The sequence below is a fragment of the Diceros bicornis genome, chromosome 9 (assembly GCF_020826845.1).
Source record: "Diceros bicornis minor isolate mBicDic1 chromosome 9, mDicBic1.mat.cur, whole genome shotgun sequence".
In the NCBI taxonomy this organism is placed as follows: Eukaryota; Metazoa; Chordata; class Mammalia; order Perissodactyla; family Rhinocerotidae; genus Diceros; species Diceros bicornis.
In genome coordinates, this window is record NC_080748.1 from 14,985,071 (window position 1) to 15,006,972 (window position 21,902).

Below are 21,902 nucleotides of genomic sequence, written 5' to 3' on the forward strand. Positions count from 1 at the left end.
CTATTTTTTCTAACACATGAAACATCAGTGTTAAATGGAAGAGAGGGAGATACATCAACGCCAGTGAGAAATATCAAGCTCAAAGACTGACAGCCACAGAGAGGAAAGAAAAGCTGGCCAAAGCATACCTAAGAACTAAACAGTAGAGTTGTCTGGGCCATTTTGCATCAGACTATATTGTACTTTTATTACAGCCCATTTGTAATAATTGCAGTTCATGAGTCATCGAGAAAAAAAAGCATAATGCGTTTTTGGAGAGATTTCTATTGCAATTGAATAATAAAAGTATTGGTATTTTGAAGGGATAAGCTGCAATTATCTGGCAAATTAATTCATGTGTATTTACTTCATTCCTAGAAAAGATCAGAAAAATGAGTTCTAAAATATGTTTTTTGGCTAATTTGTCAAACCCTGAAACACTCAACATATTCCTTTGTAATTCCTTTGCAGTTGTCCCAGCATCATTCTCTTATGCTGTCATTTGGAAAGTTTAATATGCCAAAAATGACTTTTTTGTGTTTTTCTTAGTTTTTGTGAATTATACATACCAATATTGGTTACTGTAGAATGACCTTCCTTAGCTACATCGATTTTGAGTTGGTTGTGAATAAATTGAGAAACAGTGTCACAACTGAGCAACATTCTAAGGTTGTAGGAATTTCCACATTAGGTCAGATTTATGATCCACCAAGCCAGCATTTTCTTGCCAACAGTGGCTATTATTTTCATGATGTCAGTATTTGTCCCAATTCTGCAATAGAAGGTATAAGAAATGCCTCTATTTGGACAATGCTCCGATACTTTCAAATCACAAGAGAACCCCTTGGCCAGTGGGTTCTTGCAGTAATCACAGTAATATACAGTAATCGCAACGATATATTCTCAACCAATCAATGTGTAATTATCCTTTGTTGTTAGGTGGTGTAGTCTTAAACTGGTGTCATATTACAAATTATCACTTTCCTTGCTTCTCATAGGTACACCAGGACTATTACTTTATCATTGCCTTAGAAAAGTACAGCCTCCTTTGTTCTCAGGGGGTAAAAAAAAGATGTATGCTTATCTGGTATAGGGTGATTATCTTTTTTTAAAATAAACTTCAGTAATGTAATAATTCTAATTTTAGATTTTATATTTGTTCCCAATGGTAATGCATATGAAATATTTTCCTCATTATTACTTTAGTTATTAATAATTAGTTGTTTAAGGTTTAGCAGAGTCACTATTTTTAATCTTGCTAGTCATAATGCACTTAATTCTTATCATCAAGGGAAAAATTTTTTGCTATTAAGTGATATTCACCCATAGTGTTGACTTTTTCAAAGTCAATTAAGTTAAAATTAGATTTTTAAAGGTAAGTTTTTTTGGTTAAAATCTGATATATTGATTTAAATAGTGATGATTTCTTCTAAGATTCATAACTTTCAAAACTACTTTCTCTTTATGTAATATAATCTTAGTGTATATATTCTTATACTCTCACTTTTATAATATGTACTATACATTTTATAGCAGAAGTTTATTTTTATGTGAATATTATAGTATACCACAGATTGAGTAATCATTTAGTTACTAAAGACAGTACTAAACTTTCAAGACATGGTCATTGAAAAGAAATTTATTTTTCCCTAAAATTATTTTAAGGTAAAATAGATCTTAAGTAAATAGATTTTTGGATTATTTTTATGCTAAAATAACATGTTTATGTCACTTGGGACTTTTTAAAGTAAAAGATAGCCATATTTATTTTAAAATGAGAAATAGACTTTTTGCCACTAACTCATGAGAATATTGAAATAGTGAATTATGAAAATAACCTGCCTTTTCCCACCTCTCCTTGTTTTCGTCATGGATTAGAAATGGAAAACAAACTTTCCTAAGTATCTTGTCGTCTTTAAAACAATATAACTCTACCCTATAAGATCACTTTTTCCTTTTAAACTCTCACATTTCAAAGTTAAAACCATAGAAAGTTTTTTCAGTGTTTGGGAATAACTTGAATTAAAATATAATTTTTAAAAATCTAGTTTGGAATTATTAAATTTTTATACTCTTAATTGAAAGTGTCACTTCCGTTTCTTTGCCATGCCATTTCTTCTTCCTACACTTTATCCATCTTTACCTCAACTCAGATCCCCTCTGAAGTCTTCTCTAATTATCCAGCCAGAAAGAGCCCCTTTGTTTTCCAATGCCCTGTAGCTTCTTTAAGTCTATTATTCACATAAAAGGCAATGTGATATATGAGAAAGTGATCTGGCCTGGGGCATTCAGTCTCCATAAAGGATCAGAGTGATCCAGGCAAAGTGCCAGGCACCTGCTAACATATCTCACAAATAATAATAATAATTATTATTATTATTCACATGGCTCATGGTCATTGCTACATTGTTTTATCTTCCCAGTTACACTGTACATGTTCTAGTTAGAACAGGGACTACATTTCATAGTGCATGATTGTCTAAGGCAACTGGATATAGTAGAAATTCCTGGAATTTGCATCAGAAGACCTACCTAGGTTTGAGTCTCTTCTTTGTCCCTTTGACCTTGCAAATCTATTTCTTCGTTTGTAAAATGGAAATACATTCACTGCCTGATTCAATGGATTGTTGTGAAGATAAAATGTGATAGAATATAATGTGCATAAAATGTAAAACATCTTACAAATGCATCTTATTGTTATTCCTAGTCTAGACCAGTGCTTTATAAACTTTAGCAGGTCAGAATCACTTATAGGGCTTGTTAAATAAGATTACTGGACTCACCACCAGAGTTTCTTATTCAGTAGGTATAGGGTAGGGCTAAAGAATGTGTATATCTCACAAGTTCCCAGATGATGCTGATGCTGCAGATCTGGGGACCACACTTTGAGAACCACTGGTCTAGACATAATATAGCATAGAGATTAAGAATAGGGACTCTAGAGCCAGACACTTGGCTTAAAATTTTGGCTCCGCCACTTACCAGCTGTGTGAATTTATCTCATTATGAAATCTCTGCCTCAAATTCCTCTTCTGTAAAAAGAGTGTAATCATAATACCCTACAAGAGTTGTTATGAAGATTAAATGTGTTACTATATGTAAAGTTCACTGAACTTTGCCTGGCATGTGGTAAGTGCTATATGTCTACTTGCTGCTATCATCATCATCAATTTTTTTTTCTATAAGAAATAGAAAAGAATTATGACATTGCAATTTGGAATTTATGTTTTCTGCTCCATTGCCTTCTTAAAACCTTTTTAATTGTGAAATATATATAGCAAGCATAAGGAAAAATCCATAAATTGTTTAGAAAAGTACAATTTTAACAAATTGTTACCAAATGAACACCGTGTAACATCTTCCACCCAAGCCAAGAACTAGAAAATTGCCAGCTCTCATGAAGCCCCTTACACCCTACTTGCTGCTCCTACACCCCTTGTGCTGCCTTTGGGTGAAACAATATCTATGTGTTTACTGCCTGCTTGATTTGTCCTAAAATTTCTTCTTTGAGGTGTCAAGAGTTTTTGCTCCAAACTTCTGGGATTTTGTTAGTTGGCCATTAACGTTTATAATCATAATTACCCTCTCTAATCATGCTTTGCTCCTAATTGACCCTTTCACTTATTGGGTACCTCAGGCTGATAGTCTCAGGGAAGAAAAGCAATGAGTCTTAGAAACTTGCCTTGTTTTTTCTTTTATTAACTAATAGTCAAACCAGCCATCTCAGGAATAGTTTGGGTAACTTTTATGGGTATGTTCCCTTACCCTTAGGTGCTTTGAAGATCTGCTACTACTTTCTGTTCTCTTAGGATCTATTCTCTTTTTAATCCTATATGATAATGTTTTTGTAATTAATATTATTAATTATTAATATTATTTTACTTTCAAATAATACAAATACCTTAAGTTCCTTGGGGACTGTGTCTTTTTAGTTGTAAAATCTCATACATGTAGTAGAGAGCTTATTCATCTTTTAGATCTGATTTGGATTTTCCCATTACTAGATTTTCCTTCAACCTAAAAATATTTTTTTCGATAATTATTAACCTAAAACTGTAAAAGAAACAATAACAGAAAACTTTAGAAATGGATGTAGGAATGTTTCTTGGCATTATTTGCTGTCACTGTCAGAAATAGCTGGCCTGGTATGTTATTACTCATATGCTCACAATTGGGTACCTAGGCCCTTGGGCTCTGCAAGTATGTTGGAAATGGCTAAGCCTGAAGACATGGAGCTTTCCTCATGCTCATTTTAAGAGCTAGACCATTTTGAGAGGGTCTAAATCACCCTGGATCTTCTCCCTAGCCTGAAGGAGATGTTGAGCATCTTATAGAATAAGAGAAGAAAGGAGAAGATTGGACTTTACCAAATCCCCAATATCAAATCCTTACAAAATGACAGCCATTGTATTTCAACTGATTTGAAAGACCCCTGTCACTGTGCCCTGTCACTCCCTAGATGCTGGAGGCCTCCATTAGAGTCATTTTCCTACTCATTATGTGATAAATCACTCATGTTCTCTTCTTAGATTCCCTGCTGTAAAGAAGAAATTTATGGCAGAGCTAAAAGAATTACGGCACAAAGAGCAAAGCCCATATGTTGTTCAAAGCATTATCAGCTTGATAATGGGGATGAAATTCTTTCGAATTAAGATGTATCCAGTGGAGGACTTTGAGGCCTCTCTTCAGTTTATGCAGGTAATGTCTTGGGCAGAAGATCTAAGGGACTAACAACCTGAGCAGCTCCCTTCATCAGAATGACTGACCTGGAATGTGAAAATCCATTCACTTGTCAACGTGGAAAAAAGTCCTACTTTTTCCTCAATAATTCATAAAATGCTTTGTAACCAACAATAGAGTTTCAGGCACATAATTTCATTTTTAAACTTTCATATGATCTTTGGAGTAGGGTGTACGGTGGAATGTCTCATTTGTTGACTTTTTTTCCTCTTTTTTACCTATTGGCTACCTATTGTTCTGTGAATTAAAATATAGCTGATTTTTTACTCTTTAGAATTGATAGCATTGAGCTGGCTATGTTAACATTCATAGGCGTTAGAACCTCAAATAATGAAGAAATCTTTTTTATTCATACTGTAAAAAGGAATCAATTTTTAAAAAATCAACCAAACCATACAAGTTTTGGTGTCTAGTACACAGTATTCCTCATTATGTGCTAACCAAAGAATTGTTGCTAACGAGGATTTCGCAGAATATGCAACCCTATTAGAGTTTACAAAACTTTAGTATCTGAAGGGATTTTTCTAATGCTGCTGTGAATTTGATTTAGTGAGGATCTTAATCAATAAAAAGTTTAGATATAGAGGTTATGAGTATAGGCTGTACCAATTCATACCCACTAGGATGGCTGTAATCAAAGGGACAGACAACAGCAAGTGTTGGTGAGGATGTAGAGAAATTGGAACCCTCATACACTGCTGGTGGGACTATAAAATGGCACTGCAACTTTGGAAGACAGTCTGGCAGTTCCTCAAATGGTTAAACCTAGAATTACTATATAATGCAGCAATTCCACTTCTAGGTGTATACCCAAGAGAAATAAAAACATATGTCCACGCAAAACCTTGAATGCAAATGTTCATAGCAGCATTATTTATAACAGCAAAAGAGTGGATACAACCCAAATGTCCATCAGCTGATGAATGGATAAACAAAATGTGGTAATCCATACATGGGAATATTATTTGGCCATGAAAAGGAATAAAGTACTGATACATACTACAACATGGGTATACCTTGAAAATAGTATGCTAAGTGAAAGAAGTCAGACACAAAATACCACATAGTATACGATTCCATTTATGTGAAATGTCTAGAATTGGCAAATCCGTAGAGGCAGAAAATAGATTAGTGGTTGCATAGTGCTGGAGGAAAGGGGTATGGATAGGGAGGTTGGGGATGACTGTTTTAAGGGGTGAAAAGTTTCTTTTGGAGATAATGAAAAGGTTCTAAATTTGATTGTGGTGAAATATGTACAACTGTGAATATACTAAAGCCATTGAATTCTATACTTTAAATGGGTGAATTGCATGGTATGTGAACTGTATCTTAATAAAGCAGTTTCAAAAAAAAAAAAAATGAATATAGGCCATGTATCAAATTTCTTGGGTTTGAATTCAAGGTTCAGCACTTACCAGCTCTGTGACCTTGGGCAAGTCACACTTAATCCCTCCCAGCCTCACTTAGTTTATCTGCAAAGTGGTGTTAATGACACTGACCTTAGAAGGTGATTCTGAGGATTGTTGGCAAATGGTAAGCACTCAGTAACTGTTAACTATTTTTATCCCTCTCTCATACTAGTAATTTGTGTATCTGTGTACTTGAATGATGATTTGAGAGAGTATTTACATACATATGCAAAATAATGTAGGAAAAGGCCCACAGTTATGGGAACCATAAAGCTCCATTCTGTACTGGGAAAACTGTCTCGATGGCTTTCCATGCTGGCAATGCCTATCTTGGACCGATGTCTTAGTATGACATTGATAGACTGGAGACTTTATTACCTGTTGTTGGCGATGGCCCCAATGTTGACTAAAAATAAGTGGTAATAGCTAATATAGATATTAACATGTCATCACAAATACATGTAGCCTTGGACTCTTCCATGCAAACAATACCTAACAAAGACCACAGTAAGTTACTATCAAAAAGGCCAGGAAAGAGAAGGAGGCTGGCAGAATTTTGAACAGGCCAATTTTCTTGATAAATAATTCCCTGGGCAACCAAAAATACCCTTTCATAGACAGCAGTCCACAGGCAAAGGCATCTTAGCATGAGGAACTATTCCAAAGGTTTCCTTGTCTGAGATGGGAAGGGAAGCATTCCAGACTTGCTTATGAAACTATCTGAATAATAAACACACCTAAAATGTCAGGGCTAACAAGTAAACAGCTCTGTGCCCGGGGCTGTCAGGACCTAAAATACATTTAATGTCTTCTGCCTCTCTTCCCATGTTTACCTTACTGGGGATCTGTGTTTGTGGGTTAACCAAGGACTCAGGACCCCACACACAGTAGGATAGTCAATAGAAATTTGTTGGAAATGAATGACTGAATGAATCAACCATTAAGTCAGTGGATGAATGTCTGTGTGCTGGTTATAGATGTTTTGTCCTTTCAGCATAGTGATTTGAGATAGAAGTAGGAGGAGAGTGAGAAAACCAGCCTTGCAAAATGTCATTGGGGCTATTGCAAACTTGAATATAAATGCTTGAATCCAATGATTTTTTAAATAGATTATAGAATACACTATGTTAGTATGTATGATTGAATTAAGAACTATTTACTTAAATTTGTTTACATACACACATTTCAGTCTATTTTCCCTCCCTTTACTCTTTCTCTGCTTCCTAGGAATGTGCCCATTACTTCCTTGAGGTCAAAGACAAAGATATTAAGCATGCCTTGGCTGGGCTTTTTGTTGAAATTCTTGTCCCAGTTGCTGCTGTGAGTTACATTTTCATTTTTAAGAACTTCTTTAAATTGGATTAGAGAGTCAACAATTTCATTAATATAATATTAACATGCATCTCTATTTCAGGCTGTTAAAAATGAAGTCAATGTTCCCTGCCTTAGAAACTTCGTTGAAAGCCTATATGATACCACGCTGGACCTTTCTTCTCGAAAGAAGCATTCCTTGGTTAGTAACTGTGAGAAAATCCAAAACACAAAACTGCAGAGACTAAAATTCCTAGGCGGAAATCTATTTGAGAGTCATAAGAGTTCCACAGATGGGAGAATTACCTACAGCTCCCTCAAAAAGTATTAGCATTTCAAAATTTGGAGTTTGCACTTAGTGTTGACCGTGATTGAGTCACAGTAATATGAGGGGATTAGACCATGTCACCTGAGATGACCCTTCTAGTCCTAAGGATTCCGTTGTCTATTTTCAATATTGGCTTCACTTGATTTTTGTTTTAATTCCTGAGTTTTTTTTCCCAATCTGAAAGCTGAAGTTTATAACAATTTCTCTTCTCAAACCCCAGGAGCCTTCACTGTCCTGATATTCAGAATCAAAATGGAACCAGGCAGGAAAGAGAGTTGGGAGACAGAGAGTTGCCCATAGGAAAGATTCTCTGGAGGCTGCGAAAGCTTTTGTCCTGAAGAGCAATATAGAAAAGTCTTTTAAACTACCACAACCTTTTGCCCTCAGTGGTAAATAAAGCTCTGGTTTATGAATCGGCAAGCAGTATACCAGCTGTAATTGCGATAGTATAGAGGAAGCAAGTTCCTTAGGTAGCTGGTTACTGGCACAGTTTCTACTAGTCTTCAAATATGAACATTGCCACCATTACTTGAGCACGTCCTCAGAGTTGCTTTGCTGGCAACGGTGACAAATTTGCTCATTTGTCTATATTCTGTGGTCATTGTGACTACCTGCTTGTATATATATATATATATATTTTTTTTTGGATTGCTGGCTGGAATTAGAGTTGCACTCAGTGGTAGCAGCAGTAGTTCAAAGTCAATTTAAAACTAAGTTAGTGGATTGCTTAGCCCTGAATCTCATTGTGGCCATTGTTTTTAGCAAATTCAAGTTAATGTATGAGCGAGTTACATTTTTGTTTAAATCTTCACTAGCCTTAATTTTTGGGGAGCCATAAAAGTGTATGCTGTCTATCTGGTTTGGCAAAATGGTGATGGATTCTGCATCTATGTGTTTCGGGCGGCCGCTCAGTAGCTTTTCTGTCTTCTCCAGTTGCTGCGGGAAGCCAGCCCAGTTAGACAGGAAAAGCACAGTAGCACCTCTGTTTATTCGGTCGTAAGCAAATTCCTCCTGTGGTTAAATTTGTCTTGGAGGAATTTACCAATGCAATAACATTTCTTTTAGGAATCTTCCTTAATTACAGGAAGATTGCATGCAAAAGAAAATATATACACCTACCTCTAAGACAGGGACAAACTAATAGAGGTTTATGAACAAAAAAGCTAATAATGTTTTCAAAATTACTATATCTTCCTGCTTTTTTCTGAAGATTGAGAGTGATCCAGGATAGTGAGTTTGTTTTTAATTCATAAGTGAAGACTAAATCAGTGAATCGGATTTCTACTTATTATACATGACACTTATTATACACTATACATAACTCTAGATTATTCCATCCTCATCATCATCAGAAAGCATTTGTGAAATGCCCGCCTCTGCATGGCACCCATAGGGCCTTGTTGTGTTACAAAGCATCCTTTTTATTCTGGCCCATACAGCCTCAGAGGGAGATGGGTAGGTAGTGGTTCCAGAGAACATGTGTTACCTGGCTTGTTGAAATATAAATCATCCTGTGACCCATCTTCTTTCTCCTCAGGCCCTGTACCCCCTGGTGACCTGTCTGCTCTGTGTCAGTCAGAAACAGCTGTTCCTGAACAGGTGGCACATTTTCCTAAACAACTGCTTATCCAACCTTAAAGTTAGTATTTGTTGGCTGAAAAAAGTCTTTTATAAGAATATATATGAGTCTTAGGCTGGTATATGTGCTTCTGAGAGTAATTCCTGATGTTTGTGGGGGAATTATGATGTATTATTGGAATAATGAAAAAAATATTAATACGGGTTCTCCTTATTAAACATAGTCAGTTTTAGAAGGTGACTAGGGATAAGAAAAATGACTTCAAATTTTGGGAAAAAATCTTTTCTAATAAGGGTCACTTTAAAGGTAGAATTAAATCTACCTTTATATATATCCATTGTCACATTTCATCTAAATGATTTTTAAAAATGGAGGACACTCTTCACTGGCAGAGGCATGTGAACTAATTTTAGAAGCTCACCTATACCTCCTCCCTCCTTCCTCTACCCCCTCCAGCCTAGTGAAATATTTAGGGGAAAAAGTTCTATTCTGTGGGAGGTTTGAGCTAGCAACAGAGAACACTTATTTCCTGTCACTGTTACTTGTGATTATTTGAGGGTATTTTATGCGAGCCACATGACAGTCGGATCAGTCCTAAGCATTCACTGAATGACTGCTCTCAGGTAGGCAGCACAGGTGCTGGGTGATATGAGGAATAAAGTCACGGTCCCTGAAATTGAAGAACCTGCAGTTAAAACAACTGTAATGATTAGCTTTAAAATTGGCTTGATAACTTTAAAGAGGTAAACATATTTTAGGTTTTAGTGACCTACTGATAAAAGACAACTAAATGAAAACCATCCCTAACATAAGTGCAAATAGCATGTATTTTTCATGATTGTTCCCAGTTGTGTCCAAAGATATTGAATTTCTTTTACAAGTTTGATATTTGCTTCTTTAAAATTTTTGAACTATATTTAGTTGTAAAATCCTGTATGTGCTTATACGTGTTGCCTTGTCTTCTTTTTTTCTGAAACACTTTAATTTAGTGAAGTGGTTAAGATTAATTATATTATTTTGGCATGTACCATAATCACACAGTAATCTGCATTAGAGCTGTTTTAAGCACCAACTGTGTATTGGCTCTAAAAGCTGATTGTGAAATCCACGATTAGAATCATTTATTTTCTTCAAATTGGGAGTGAAACATAATAGCAGTGGATATAGAATTAAGCTTTTAAGCATTCTGAAAAACAAAATGCTTTTCAGGGTTATCAACCATTATATAATGGCCACCTTCGGATATTTTATTTAGGGATTTATCTGTCTGTCATTCACCTCTAACCTGCAGCCCAATGTCATTTTTTTATTATGTGGTGCACTTTTAAGTTATCCAGTTATTACTTTCAGTTAAACATAGTTTTTTTTTTTTCTTTTACATGTTACACAAATAGAAAATGGTCATTTTGTTCAAAACAAAAAGGAAATGATTAAGAACGTTCACAGTGCATTTTTCTGTATATATTATGCTACATATGTTTGTGATGAATTTTTCTTAGAATTAAAATAATATCTCACATGACAATTTATTGTTAAGGCCAAAAAGACCAAAATTTTTTCATCCAAAGTTGCTTTGGAAATATAGCAGCATAATCTTACTCGGGAACTTAATTGCTTCAAAGTTAGAATATTCTTTGGCGCTCTGGTGAAAGCCCACCGAAAGGACTTAATAATAGGGTTATAAATGGCCCTAGAGAGAAGTGGGGCTGCACACTGACGGTGTTTCCCCATGCAAACATTTCAAACATTAGGATTTCTAAAAGAGAAAGGCAATAAGGTCAGAAAGAATATAGAGACTCAATAGTATAGAGAGATTGAACCCCATCCATAATTCAGTTCAACTCACGGTAGTTATGAAGTGCCCCTGTGTGAGACGCTAGGGAAGGTGCTGGAAGTGGGAAAGAGGGGAAGTCAACTGTCTAAAAACTAGGTATGGAATAAAGTCCCTGTCTTTGAGGAGCTTAGCATTTCCTTGGGGGATATGTAATGAAGTTTCAGAATGCATGATCCAGACAGTGAGGGATGTAAAAGTTGGGAGTAGGGAGATACTTGTGCCATTTGTAGAGTCTGCTACCCCATGAAGCATGAAAGAGGTCGTTATTAGGCAAAGTAAAGGCAATGATATTTTACTTTATGGGTAATAAATTCTTGGAATTCATCATCCCAACGCTAAAAGATATAAAAATATCCTCGATGAATTGCAATCGGAATAAAATTGTTTCACCTATATTTAGAACTAAACCCAGTAAGTTTTAAATGGAACCATTTTAAAATGTCATAAATATACAGAAAACCTCCCAAACCTACTCACGAGTCCTCAATAGGGAAGAAATACCTGAATAATGTTAGTTAACATGGCTTCAGAAGTATACTTTGTCTTGAATACCTTCAGTATTTTATGGGATTCAGAGCCAATTATATCGTTTCATAAAGGACCACCAAACCAGCTCTTCCCCCATTCCTCTTCCCCCTTTTGCCCTCCAGCATCCTTCCCCTTTGTCTCCCCCTCCCCTACACATGCTTAAGTATAATGAACCTAGTGTTTGAACCCTACACGTTGAACTTGGTAGCCATCTTTGATGTGTTCTGCAGAGCTGAGTCATGAAGGTGGCAGCTTGACATATAGCAGACTAGGAGTGTGTATGATCATGAAAAATCTGTTGCTTTCAAAGTAAACAAGCTCTCAGATTCAACGCTCATTTAGTATCAGTGACCTGGTTTATCCTCAGTGTCACTCTGTCAGAAGCACGCTGCTTTGGTAACACAAACTTGAAGTCTTTATTTACACTTAGTTAACTTGGTGAACCCATATATTAGCAATATACTCTTGTAAAGTGATGAGAAATTTACAGCACCTTCTCGCCACAACATTGACATCTTTCAGGAGCTCTTGGTCAGCAGTGACCTCCTTTTTTCTTCTATATATTTTAAGTCAGAGTCTGAACATATTGAGCTATAAAAAGATGAAACATTTCCTTCACATCTGCCATAATATACCTAATTCTAATGAAAGGAAATATGTTTTGGAAACTTGATTTAATGGTACTTTTAATTTTTGTTATGAATCCCCACTTATTAATAGTTCCTTTAAAATGTAGTATTTATTAAATGTTCGTAATAACTGCATGCTAGCTTCTTATCCTTCAAAATGGATGTGCTTAGGAGAATTTGTTTATTTCTTTTCTTTTATAATAATGGATATAATACACCAGTGAGGTCCAGATTACAAAAACAAAACAAAACCAAAAAAGAAATCTCAAAAGCTAAGAAATGTATTTACTCTTTGGTTAATAACAATAACAATAGCTCTCATTAATTGGAGATCTATTATGAGCCAGGCTAGTGGTGGGGGCTTTACCTACCTTGTCATGGATTATCATGGCAATGTCACAGGCTGCATTGAGCTCTCCCTATGCTTTCCTGGATATTATTTATGTTTTTCTAAAAATTTTGCTCAGATAGCAATACTTCATCTGAAGGTTAGACATTAGTCAGCCTAGTTTCATAGTCTTAGAAACCAAAATACAGAATTAAAAATGATTCTCCTGGGGCCAGCCCGGTGGCACAAGCGGTTAAGTGCACATGCTCCACTGCGGCGGCCCGGAGTTTGCAGGTTCGGATCCCAGGCGCGCACTGATGCACTGCTTGGCAAGCCGTGCTGTGGTGGCGTCCCATATAAAGTGGAGGAAGATGGGCACGGATGTTAGCCCAGGGCCAGTCGTCCTCAGCAAAAAAAGAGAGGAGGATTGGCGGATGTTAGCACAGGGCTGATCTCCTCACAAAAAAAAAAAAAAACGATTCTCCTTTCAGCTCAGTCACTGCTTGCGCTAAGACTTGAATATATTCACTTATTCAGTCAGTCAGTTGATCAACAATTCTTTACAAGAAGTGTACCAGGTGCTATTCTAGGTGCTAGGAATAGTGATGAATAAGATAGTAACACTTTCTGGTCTCTTAGACCTTGTGATTTAGTGGAGGAGATAAACAGTAAACAAGTAAACAAATGCATTAGAAAAAAACTTGAGATAGTGATAACTGCTATAAAGAACATCAAATAGGATATTATGATAGAGAATGATGCATTCAGGAGGGGCAGGGGAGGGAGGGTACAAGGAAGGTCTTTTGATTTCCATTGAGAATCTCAAAAGAAGCGTGGCTGCCGTAAATATATTTGAAGAAACTTGTCTTCAGCACTTAATATATATTTGTGTGTAATAATCACAATTAAGTTGAAGGAATGCTTTTTATTTACCTTTTCATATAATAGTAACAGTATTAATAATATCTTTATTTTATAAATGGAGACATTGAGTAATATATTAAGGGTTCCACAGTCATTGCTAGAGTGCATTAAAATGTATGGCACCATTTATTTTAAAACAACTACCATTTTCTTTGTAAATATCAAATTTAAATGGTACAGTATTAGCTTTTTTAAATATTAATTTTCAAGAAGTAGTTATTCTGCTTTAATATTAACTTCATTTCTGTAAACTTGAGAAAATCTCCTATCATCTATGTCTCAGATCTGTCAAAGGCACATTTCAAAGTAGAATTTATAAATTCTAATAGTGCATGTAAACTGGGTCTAAAAATTGGTGATCAGATGACAAGTGTATTACTTTCCGTGAATGCCTTTATTATTTAGCCATTGAATAGAAAAATAATCTCTGTAAATTGTTGGTACGGTAATTTTAGAGATTATCCTAAATGATAACACATATGTTATTTGGATAATACAGTCATCAAAAAGAGTGAATTATGATCAAAGCAAATTGATTCAGGTATCAAAAGGAAATGCCAAAAAGAAGAAAGTTGTTGACTATGATGTGAAAGGAAATATAGCAGAAAGAAATAGATTTATTCCAATGGCTTTAGTTGAAATGGAAGAGAAGACAAGAAGGTATTTGAGTATAACAAGGTCAAAAATTGACTAAAATTGTTTATCAATCTACGTCGATAGATCTTTACCTGAGTGTGCATGAGAATCTCCAAGGAAGCCTGTTACAAATGCAATTTCTTGAAACCTACCTTCAGAGATTCTGGTTTAGAACGTCTGAGGTGCAGCCAAGGAATCTACATAAGAAACCCCGGTGACTTGGTGCAAATGGTCAGCTGATCGACCTTGAGAAACATTGGTTTGTCCAATGACTCCATCCACAGCCAAGTCATCCATGAATTCATTTCTCCCTACTTGTTACTATTAACACTGAATTGCTTTAAGTAAATCAAAAGCAGAATTTAAAGAAGGTGGGCATGGTGTTGGGCAGGCTGACATGTCACATGAGGTGTGTCAGTGACCAGCACTAAGATAAGATGCAGGGATATAAGGAAGATCCACTCTGAAGCCTACTAGTTTCTTAAACAATTTTATTGATGTAGCCTCAGAGGCATAATAGATAAATTAATTAATTGTTGGTTAATTAATTAATGGAGAAGCAGATTCCAATGGAAGAATAGTCTTTTGATCTTGAAGTAGAGATCTTTGACATAGAAATCAGTGGTTGAGACATATGCCAAAAATGTCTACACCCTGAAAGCTTATCTTGAGCCCCTATTACATTAGCTGTTATTGGAATACAAAGACAATGAGGAAGAATTCCTGTTTTCAAGTAGAGTATAGTCTGGTAGGTGCCAGTAGCATATTTGAGCTGCCTCTATATACTATTAAACTGAAGTGGAAAAATTAATGCTCTAAAGACATTAGAGCCAGATTTTCTAGGCTCAGATTTTGGCTCTGCCACTTATTAGCCCCTCTGTGCCTTGATCTCCTCATCTGTAAACTAAGAACAATAACAGTATCTACTTCATAGGTTGTTGGAGTTAATATATGTGCAGCATTGGTGACAATGCCTGATATAGTAAGCACCCTGTAACGTATACATTCCAGTTTCTGAGAAAACAGTACGTATTGGAGCAGAAGTCAGTTCCTATCCCAGCTGTCATTTACTAGCCTCATAACTTAGAACAAGTCCTTTGGCCTCTCTCAATGATAAAATCCCTCAATTGATGTCATGGTATGTGAAAACACTTTTGAAATATCAAAATGCCATACAAGTGTAAGATGTTTAGTAATATCATTATATCATGTAGATTAGCTTCAGCTATATACCAAGAGTTGCCTTTTGTATAAGTTCTGTATAAAGAAATCTGGCTTATGCATCAAGTTGTTCAGCTACTACTCACAGTTTGCTTTTTCTTAATTTGATATTTACTGGTAACCTGCTGTATGTCACTGAGGACACAAAGATGAACAAACCAAAATTCCTGGAGCTCACAGTCTGGTAGTCAACATAGAAGCAAAGGGAGAGAACAACATTCTAGAAGATAGAGAGCAGGGGCACTTGGCATTCTCTGGGGTGGAGGAAGGAGCGGAGGGGCAGGGGAATGTAACAGAGGAGGTAGCATCTAACTGCATCTTGCCGGGGAGTAGGAATTTTCCAAGTGGACCAAGAGGAGGAAGGCATTCCAGGCATTCAGGGAGTTGCAGAAGGGATGTTCTGGCACAGGGCGCAACTAGCCCAAGGTAGAGGCGGGAGGTCGTAATAGGGGAGCCAGGTGATGAAAGGCCCCTCATGCACCACATCATGGAATTTGGACATTGTCCAGGATGTGATTAGAAGCCACTTAAGGACTTTAAATGCAGGGAAGTAAACAATCACGTTTACAGTTTAGGAATATCATTTGTCAGTGCCGAGAATGGAAGAGAGGCGAGGAAATCATTTTAGGAGTCAATTGGGAGCAAAAATAGACAATCTCAAACATAGTCTTAAGAGTGAAATAACATCAGTCACAACAAGATACACCAAAAAGATAATCATGGGTAGGGGGTCAGAAAAAAGTATAAAAGAAATTGAAGTTAAACAGAAGACAGTAATAAAAATTGTTTACACTAGAGATCTCAGCGAAGCTACTCATTGAAGTTTGGATGATACTCATCCTACCCCATCAGGTTCACAACATGAGATAAGGCACACGAGAGAATTTTGAATGATACACTATGGAAACATAAAATACTTTATATACTATACCGATAAAGAAAAATTCACAAAGGAGGAGAAATTTCCACTAGAATGGAAGCTCCCTGAAGTCAGGGACTACATCTCTGTTGCTTGCTGCTGGATCCTGGTGCCTTATGCGTAATAATAGTTACCATGGGCAGGAACAGTACCAAATACCCTATATGTTTTAACTCATTTAATTCTCGTAACACTTATAGGAGGGAGGTAGGGTTATCATCCGCATTTCACAGATGGGGAAAATCAGGCCCAGAGAGATTAAGGAGCTTCCCGGAGGTTGGCCACGCCATTAATAAATTGCAGAGCAAGGATGGATTCAAACCCAGGCAGTATGTGTCTAGAGTCTGCTTTTAACCACCGTGTAAGCACATCATAGACATTTGCTGATTTGGAGTGATTGGAGGAAAGATAATTAGAATTCCCCAAATTTTTAAATGATAGAATACTTTAAATGCAACTTTACTAGTTCAGTACTTTACTAAAGTTCCTTAATGTAGCAAAAACATTTGACAAATTATAAAGTATATCATATGTGTTTTACTAACAGGCAAAAGAATAATCCTTTGTGTATAAATGTATGCTTCTAAAAACGTGGGGCTTTTTTTTCCTGGAACTCAAAAAAGTAGTTATAAAGTTTATTTGGAAGAATAAACATTCAAAATATCTAGAAAAAAACTAAAAATAGAAAGAAAAGAAAAAAGAGCAATGGATGGTGGAAGGTAGTGCCAGATAGTAAAACACGTTATAAAGCCTCAAAAATTCGAATGATACGGTATTAGCACCTGAATAGACAGGCTAATAGAACAAAAAAGAAATCCAGAAAGAAACCAAAATGCATATAGAAATTTAGAATTTTATAGTAATGATCACACTAAAAAATTATTTTAAGACTGCATAGACATAAGAAATCTATCTTTCCTCAATCTAAAAAACTACTCCTTATAGTCTTTTCCATAGAATTTATTTATGTGACTCATCTTTATTCAGCAAATAGTTTAAGGTGAACTTTATCCTTGATAATCTCCAAATAATTATGAATTCTACAAAAATCAGTACCCAAATTATCTACACTAAGAATAAAACAGCTAAAACAACTATGACAAGGTAAATAAATGAATAAGGGAAGAGAAGTAGCATAAAAACAAAAGACCTATAAGAGAGTTGAGTGACGCTGACAGACCGTTTCACAGACATTCCTCGGTCCCCTGCAGAATGGCAGGAATTCTAATAGATGTCAGGGGTAAAATGCCCTTCCTTTCAGATATCTAAACAAGACCCTATGTAAAGATTTAAAGGGCTGTGCCAGAGGTTTGTATGAGGGTCAGGAGACACTCAGGAGGGAATAATTAGTTTTAATGGGATTCAGGATGTTGGGGAGGAAAAGAGAAGCCTGCGTGAAGGAGGGGACATTCAAGTTGACTATAAAGGAGTAGAGTTCACCTGTAGAAAAGAAGGATGCAGGGTGGGGGCATTGAGGGGAACCCACTCCTGACATGAAAATGGAATGAATGTGGCCTAGCTAGGTTCAGGGAGCTCGTGGGAGAATAACAGGTTGGGAGGCAGAAAAGATAGGTTAGAGCCACATATTGACTGGTCAGGAATGCCATGCCAAGAAATGTTAACATGATCCCATAGGCATCAGGGAAACCACCCAATCCGTGATTTTTAAACACAGAGGAATATAATACGTGTCAGACAGGACAGTGGGAAGGGAATCAATTCCCTCCTCTCTCGCCTATTTGTTATTGCCTGGAAGGCAGCAGCTGTGTCACAGCTGGTCTCCCTGCCTCTACTCCATTCCCCACACTGCAGGCAGGGACTTCCTACCTGGTCTCCTTGATCTCAGTGGCTTCCTGTCACTGTCATGAGAACCCTTATTTAATATGCCATATGGGGGTCCCGCGTGTGACCCCTGCCTTCCTCTCAAGCCTCCTCGGCCACTGCTCCTTCACCTGGCCCTATGCACTGGCGTATAAACTATTCCCGGGTTCCCACACATGACCCTCTCACCAGCTTTCTTAGCTTCCATGTGCTCTTGCCTTTGCCTAAAATTCCTTCCCTCCTCATCATTTTTTTAATACCATTCAAAGTGTCTAGTTCTAAGCACAGTACCTGGCCCAGTGTAGCCACTCAAATATTTGTTGAATGAATGAATGAGAAATGAATGGGTTGAGTTCATCTGAGTTTTTGTCTGCCCCTGGAAACTTTTTCTGACCTTGTTCCTGGAGTTTGCCATAGGGTGCCCTAATTCCCAGCCTGTGTTTCCCTACCAGTGTTTCATACTGTTTTAGAGTTGATTGTTTATTATCCCTCTCCCATCCCCCATAGATTGTGAACATCTTAGAGAAAAGGATTATCTTTTAGCTCTATGTCTCAGGTTCTAGAACACAGTAGCTACTACACATTAGTCTCAGTAAACGTTGGAGGGTATTTAGATGGGAGATGAGGAGGAAGATTTGGGGAATCAAAGCAATAGCAGTGTTTACAAGGGCATAATCAACAATAGAAAGAACAGATTGATTCTTCTCCTGGTGCTAGGGATACGAGTTCCCTAGGGCTGGAGGAAGAAGGCAATCTCACGTATTCACCTTGGCAAAGGAGAGAATGACATGACTTCCCCAAGAACTACTCTGTCCCGCCCTTATGGCTATTTGGATCCCTCCTCATAGATTATTTGCCCAAAGGGCACTGGGAGGCAAATACCCTGTAAGTCCCAGATGATGCAGTGTGCCTCGTAGGCACCCTGCCCGCCCACCTGGGGCCCACCATTTCCAGGCATTCAGAAAAGTATAATCTCCATACATCACCATTTAATCTGCAATCTTACATCTTGGTTTCTGTTGTAGAATAAAGACCCCAAGATGGCTCGAGTTGCACTGGAATCTCTGTACAGATTACTTTGGGTTTACATGATTCGAATAAAGTGTGAAAGCAACACAGCTACTCAGAGGTAAGGAGCTGCCTTGGGTTAATGGTAACCACACACTCAGCCAGTGAAGAGGGTGTTTTGTTTTATTGCTACCTGCACTAACCAAATTAGAAGCCATTCAAAACTGACAGTTTCTAAAAGGTCTAAGTCCTAAGGACATTTTCAGGCTTTCCTTAGTCATTGGCTCAGCAGCCGTTACTGAAACTCCAGCCTCTGCCAAGACTGCCAAGTTCCGTATCCAGGGCTGCATTTGCCACTTTAACAAAGGAAACAGCTATAATTTTCCAGCTGCCCTCAGTTTTCCAGAAAAACTTTTCATGGAGTAATTATGCTAATGGAAAAGGGATGAAGTGGTTTGTTTTCTTTTTCTGAATTCTCTCTGATGCTTAGATAAGATGAAACATCTGCCATTTTCCCTTAAAGAACTGGAGCTCAGCCAATCTTGCTTGTTTTCTCTTTTTTCCTCTTATCTTTCAGCCGTCTTATAACCATCATCACAACACTTTTCCCCAAAGGGTCCCGTGGTGTGGTACCAAGGGATATGCCTCTGAACATCTTTGTGAAAATTATCCAGTTCATTGCCCAGGTAATGGAGAAGCTTCTGGCAGTGAGAGTCTTCTAATTGCCTTGAAGTAGCCGATCTCCTTCTTATGAATTATGAACAGATGAAGAGTCTAAAATAATATCTTACATGTATAGACTTTTCAGAATGATTTTGCAGGTGTTTTCACACATAGCTTATTTTCTTTTTGCTTCAAAACAAATCGTGACATGGGTACGTCAAGTGTTTTGAGCATCTGGCAAATGAAGGAACTGAGAGACAGAGTTTAAGTGACTCATGTAAGGTCACAGAGCCTGTTAGTAAAAGGGTCTCTTGACTCTTAGTCCCTGTTTTTTCCTGGTTCTCTGTGCTGGATCCTGTTAAGGCAGGAGGAAGCAGAGGGTCTGATGTTTGGAGGAAATCAAAAGAAGAGACTTGAGTGAAGTTTGAGGAGTAAATAATAATGCTCTAACTTTCACCCTGTGAAAAAGAAGAATGCAATAGGAATATTAGCATTTCTCAAGCACTTACTCTTTGCCACGAGCTGTTCAAAGCACTTTACATGTACTAATTTACTTAAACATTGGGTCCAACAATATTAAACATAGTTTGCAGTGTTTAATGTACCATTTAGACCTAAGATTTTGACTTTTTAAAACACTTCGTGAGTAAATGGTTTTACTCCAACTTGGACTTCCTTGTGATTTACAGAGGAACATGGAAAGACGATTTTTCCATTTCAACCTCTGCTACGTGTCAGCTTTATCCCCTTAAACAAGTCAGAGAACATCTTTTTTCTCAGTTTCTTTATCTGCAAAGTGTGGGTGAAAATGCTTGCCCAGTATACTTCAGAATGTTGTGTGGATAAAGAGAAATAATAGGCATGAAAATACTGTTGAATTACAATTGATATTGACATAAAGACTTAAGGTTCAATTGTTACTTCACAGGCTACTGAATATATGGTATCTCTCTGTGTGTTTGGTACAGTGAAATGCTTCTAATGTTTGTACTTAGGGAAAGGATATTATTTGCTTTGCAGGCGGATGAATTAATGTAACTTTTCTACACGTAGTTATCATATGGCTGAGAATGGGCTTTGATTATTCTGGAATACGTTATATAAAATAAACCTGTCATATCTTGGTAGCCACTGTCTTGAATTATTAGAATCTAGCTTAAACTTTCTCATTTAAGTAACCTTAATATGTCTTATGTGATGATTATTCATTTCACTTGCAGAATTGTCTATTACAATACAAGCCAAAGGACTTGTAATGGTAGAAAAAGAAGAAAATGGTCATTTTGCAGTGTTATTTTCAAAAATACATTTTAAACTGAGTTTCAAGAAGTTAGCTTCTGCAGTACAAGCAAAAAGAGCTTGGACTGTGTATAAGCCCAGACACACCAAGGGTTTTGGTTTTTCATTTTTTGTTTTTTTGTCATTAGTCATTCTGTGCTTTAGGGGCTAATTACGTATATCATATAATGCAGGCATCTCTGCACGCCACCCGAAAACAGAAGCAGCTCCACCACAGGTTCAGATGGGCCTGGTCCTCCTTCAGGGATTCCCTGTGAGCCGTAAAACTGAGCAGAACCTCTCTTCTTTGAGCAGCCACCTGTTTGGTGCATATGATGAAAATAGACATTTTACGTTGAATTTGTATTTTAACACTTGCTTTGTTTTCTCTTTTTCACTACAGGAACGTTTAGATTTTGCAATGAAAGAAATCATTTTTGATTTTCTTTGTGTGGGAAAACCAGCAAAGGCTTTCAGTCTCAATCCAGAGGTATGAATGATCCTCTTATGTGCTCCTAACAGAGTGTGCATTGGCAGAGCCATACTTTTGCTCTGCAACTTTGGGGAATGGTGCGAAGGATGTTTTCTCTAAAAAGGCTTCTGTTTATTTCTGTCCATGTTATTTGACTAAATAGTAGAGATGATGGAATTTCAGAAGTAAGGTTTTGGATGAATAGATTTAGAATGATGAAAGATTGATGTGCTACCATATTCTGTTCTTGTATAATAGAGTAAACCTTGCCCAAAAAGATCATCTGTCACTACCA

General features: G+C 36.9%; 1 protein-coding gene across 5 annotated transcripts in view; it reads left to right on the forward strand.

Moving 5' to 3' along the window:
* The window catches only part of FRY (FRY microtubule binding protein), a 314,584-nt gene that overhangs the window by 158,657 nt on the left and 134,025 nt on the right, over nucleotides 1-21,902 (forward strand). For all 5 annotated transcript variants that reach the window (XM_058547971.1, XM_058547972.1, XM_058547974.1 and 2 more), the window contains exons 8-14: nucleotides 4,509-4,677; nucleotides 7,356-7,448; nucleotides 7,543-7,641; nucleotides 9,305-9,406; nucleotides 19,212-19,315; nucleotides 19,772-19,880; nucleotides 21,539-21,625. In XM_058547971.1, the coding sequence (XP_058403954.1) occupies nucleotides 4,509-4,677; nucleotides 7,356-7,448; nucleotides 7,543-7,641; nucleotides 9,305-9,406; nucleotides 19,212-19,315; nucleotides 19,772-19,880; nucleotides 21,539-21,625 (763 nt within the window). The remainder of the gene's footprint in view (nucleotides 1-4,508; nucleotides 4,678-7,355; nucleotides 7,449-7,542; nucleotides 7,642-9,304; nucleotides 9,407-19,211; nucleotides 19,316-19,771; nucleotides 19,881-21,538; nucleotides 21,626-21,902) is intronic.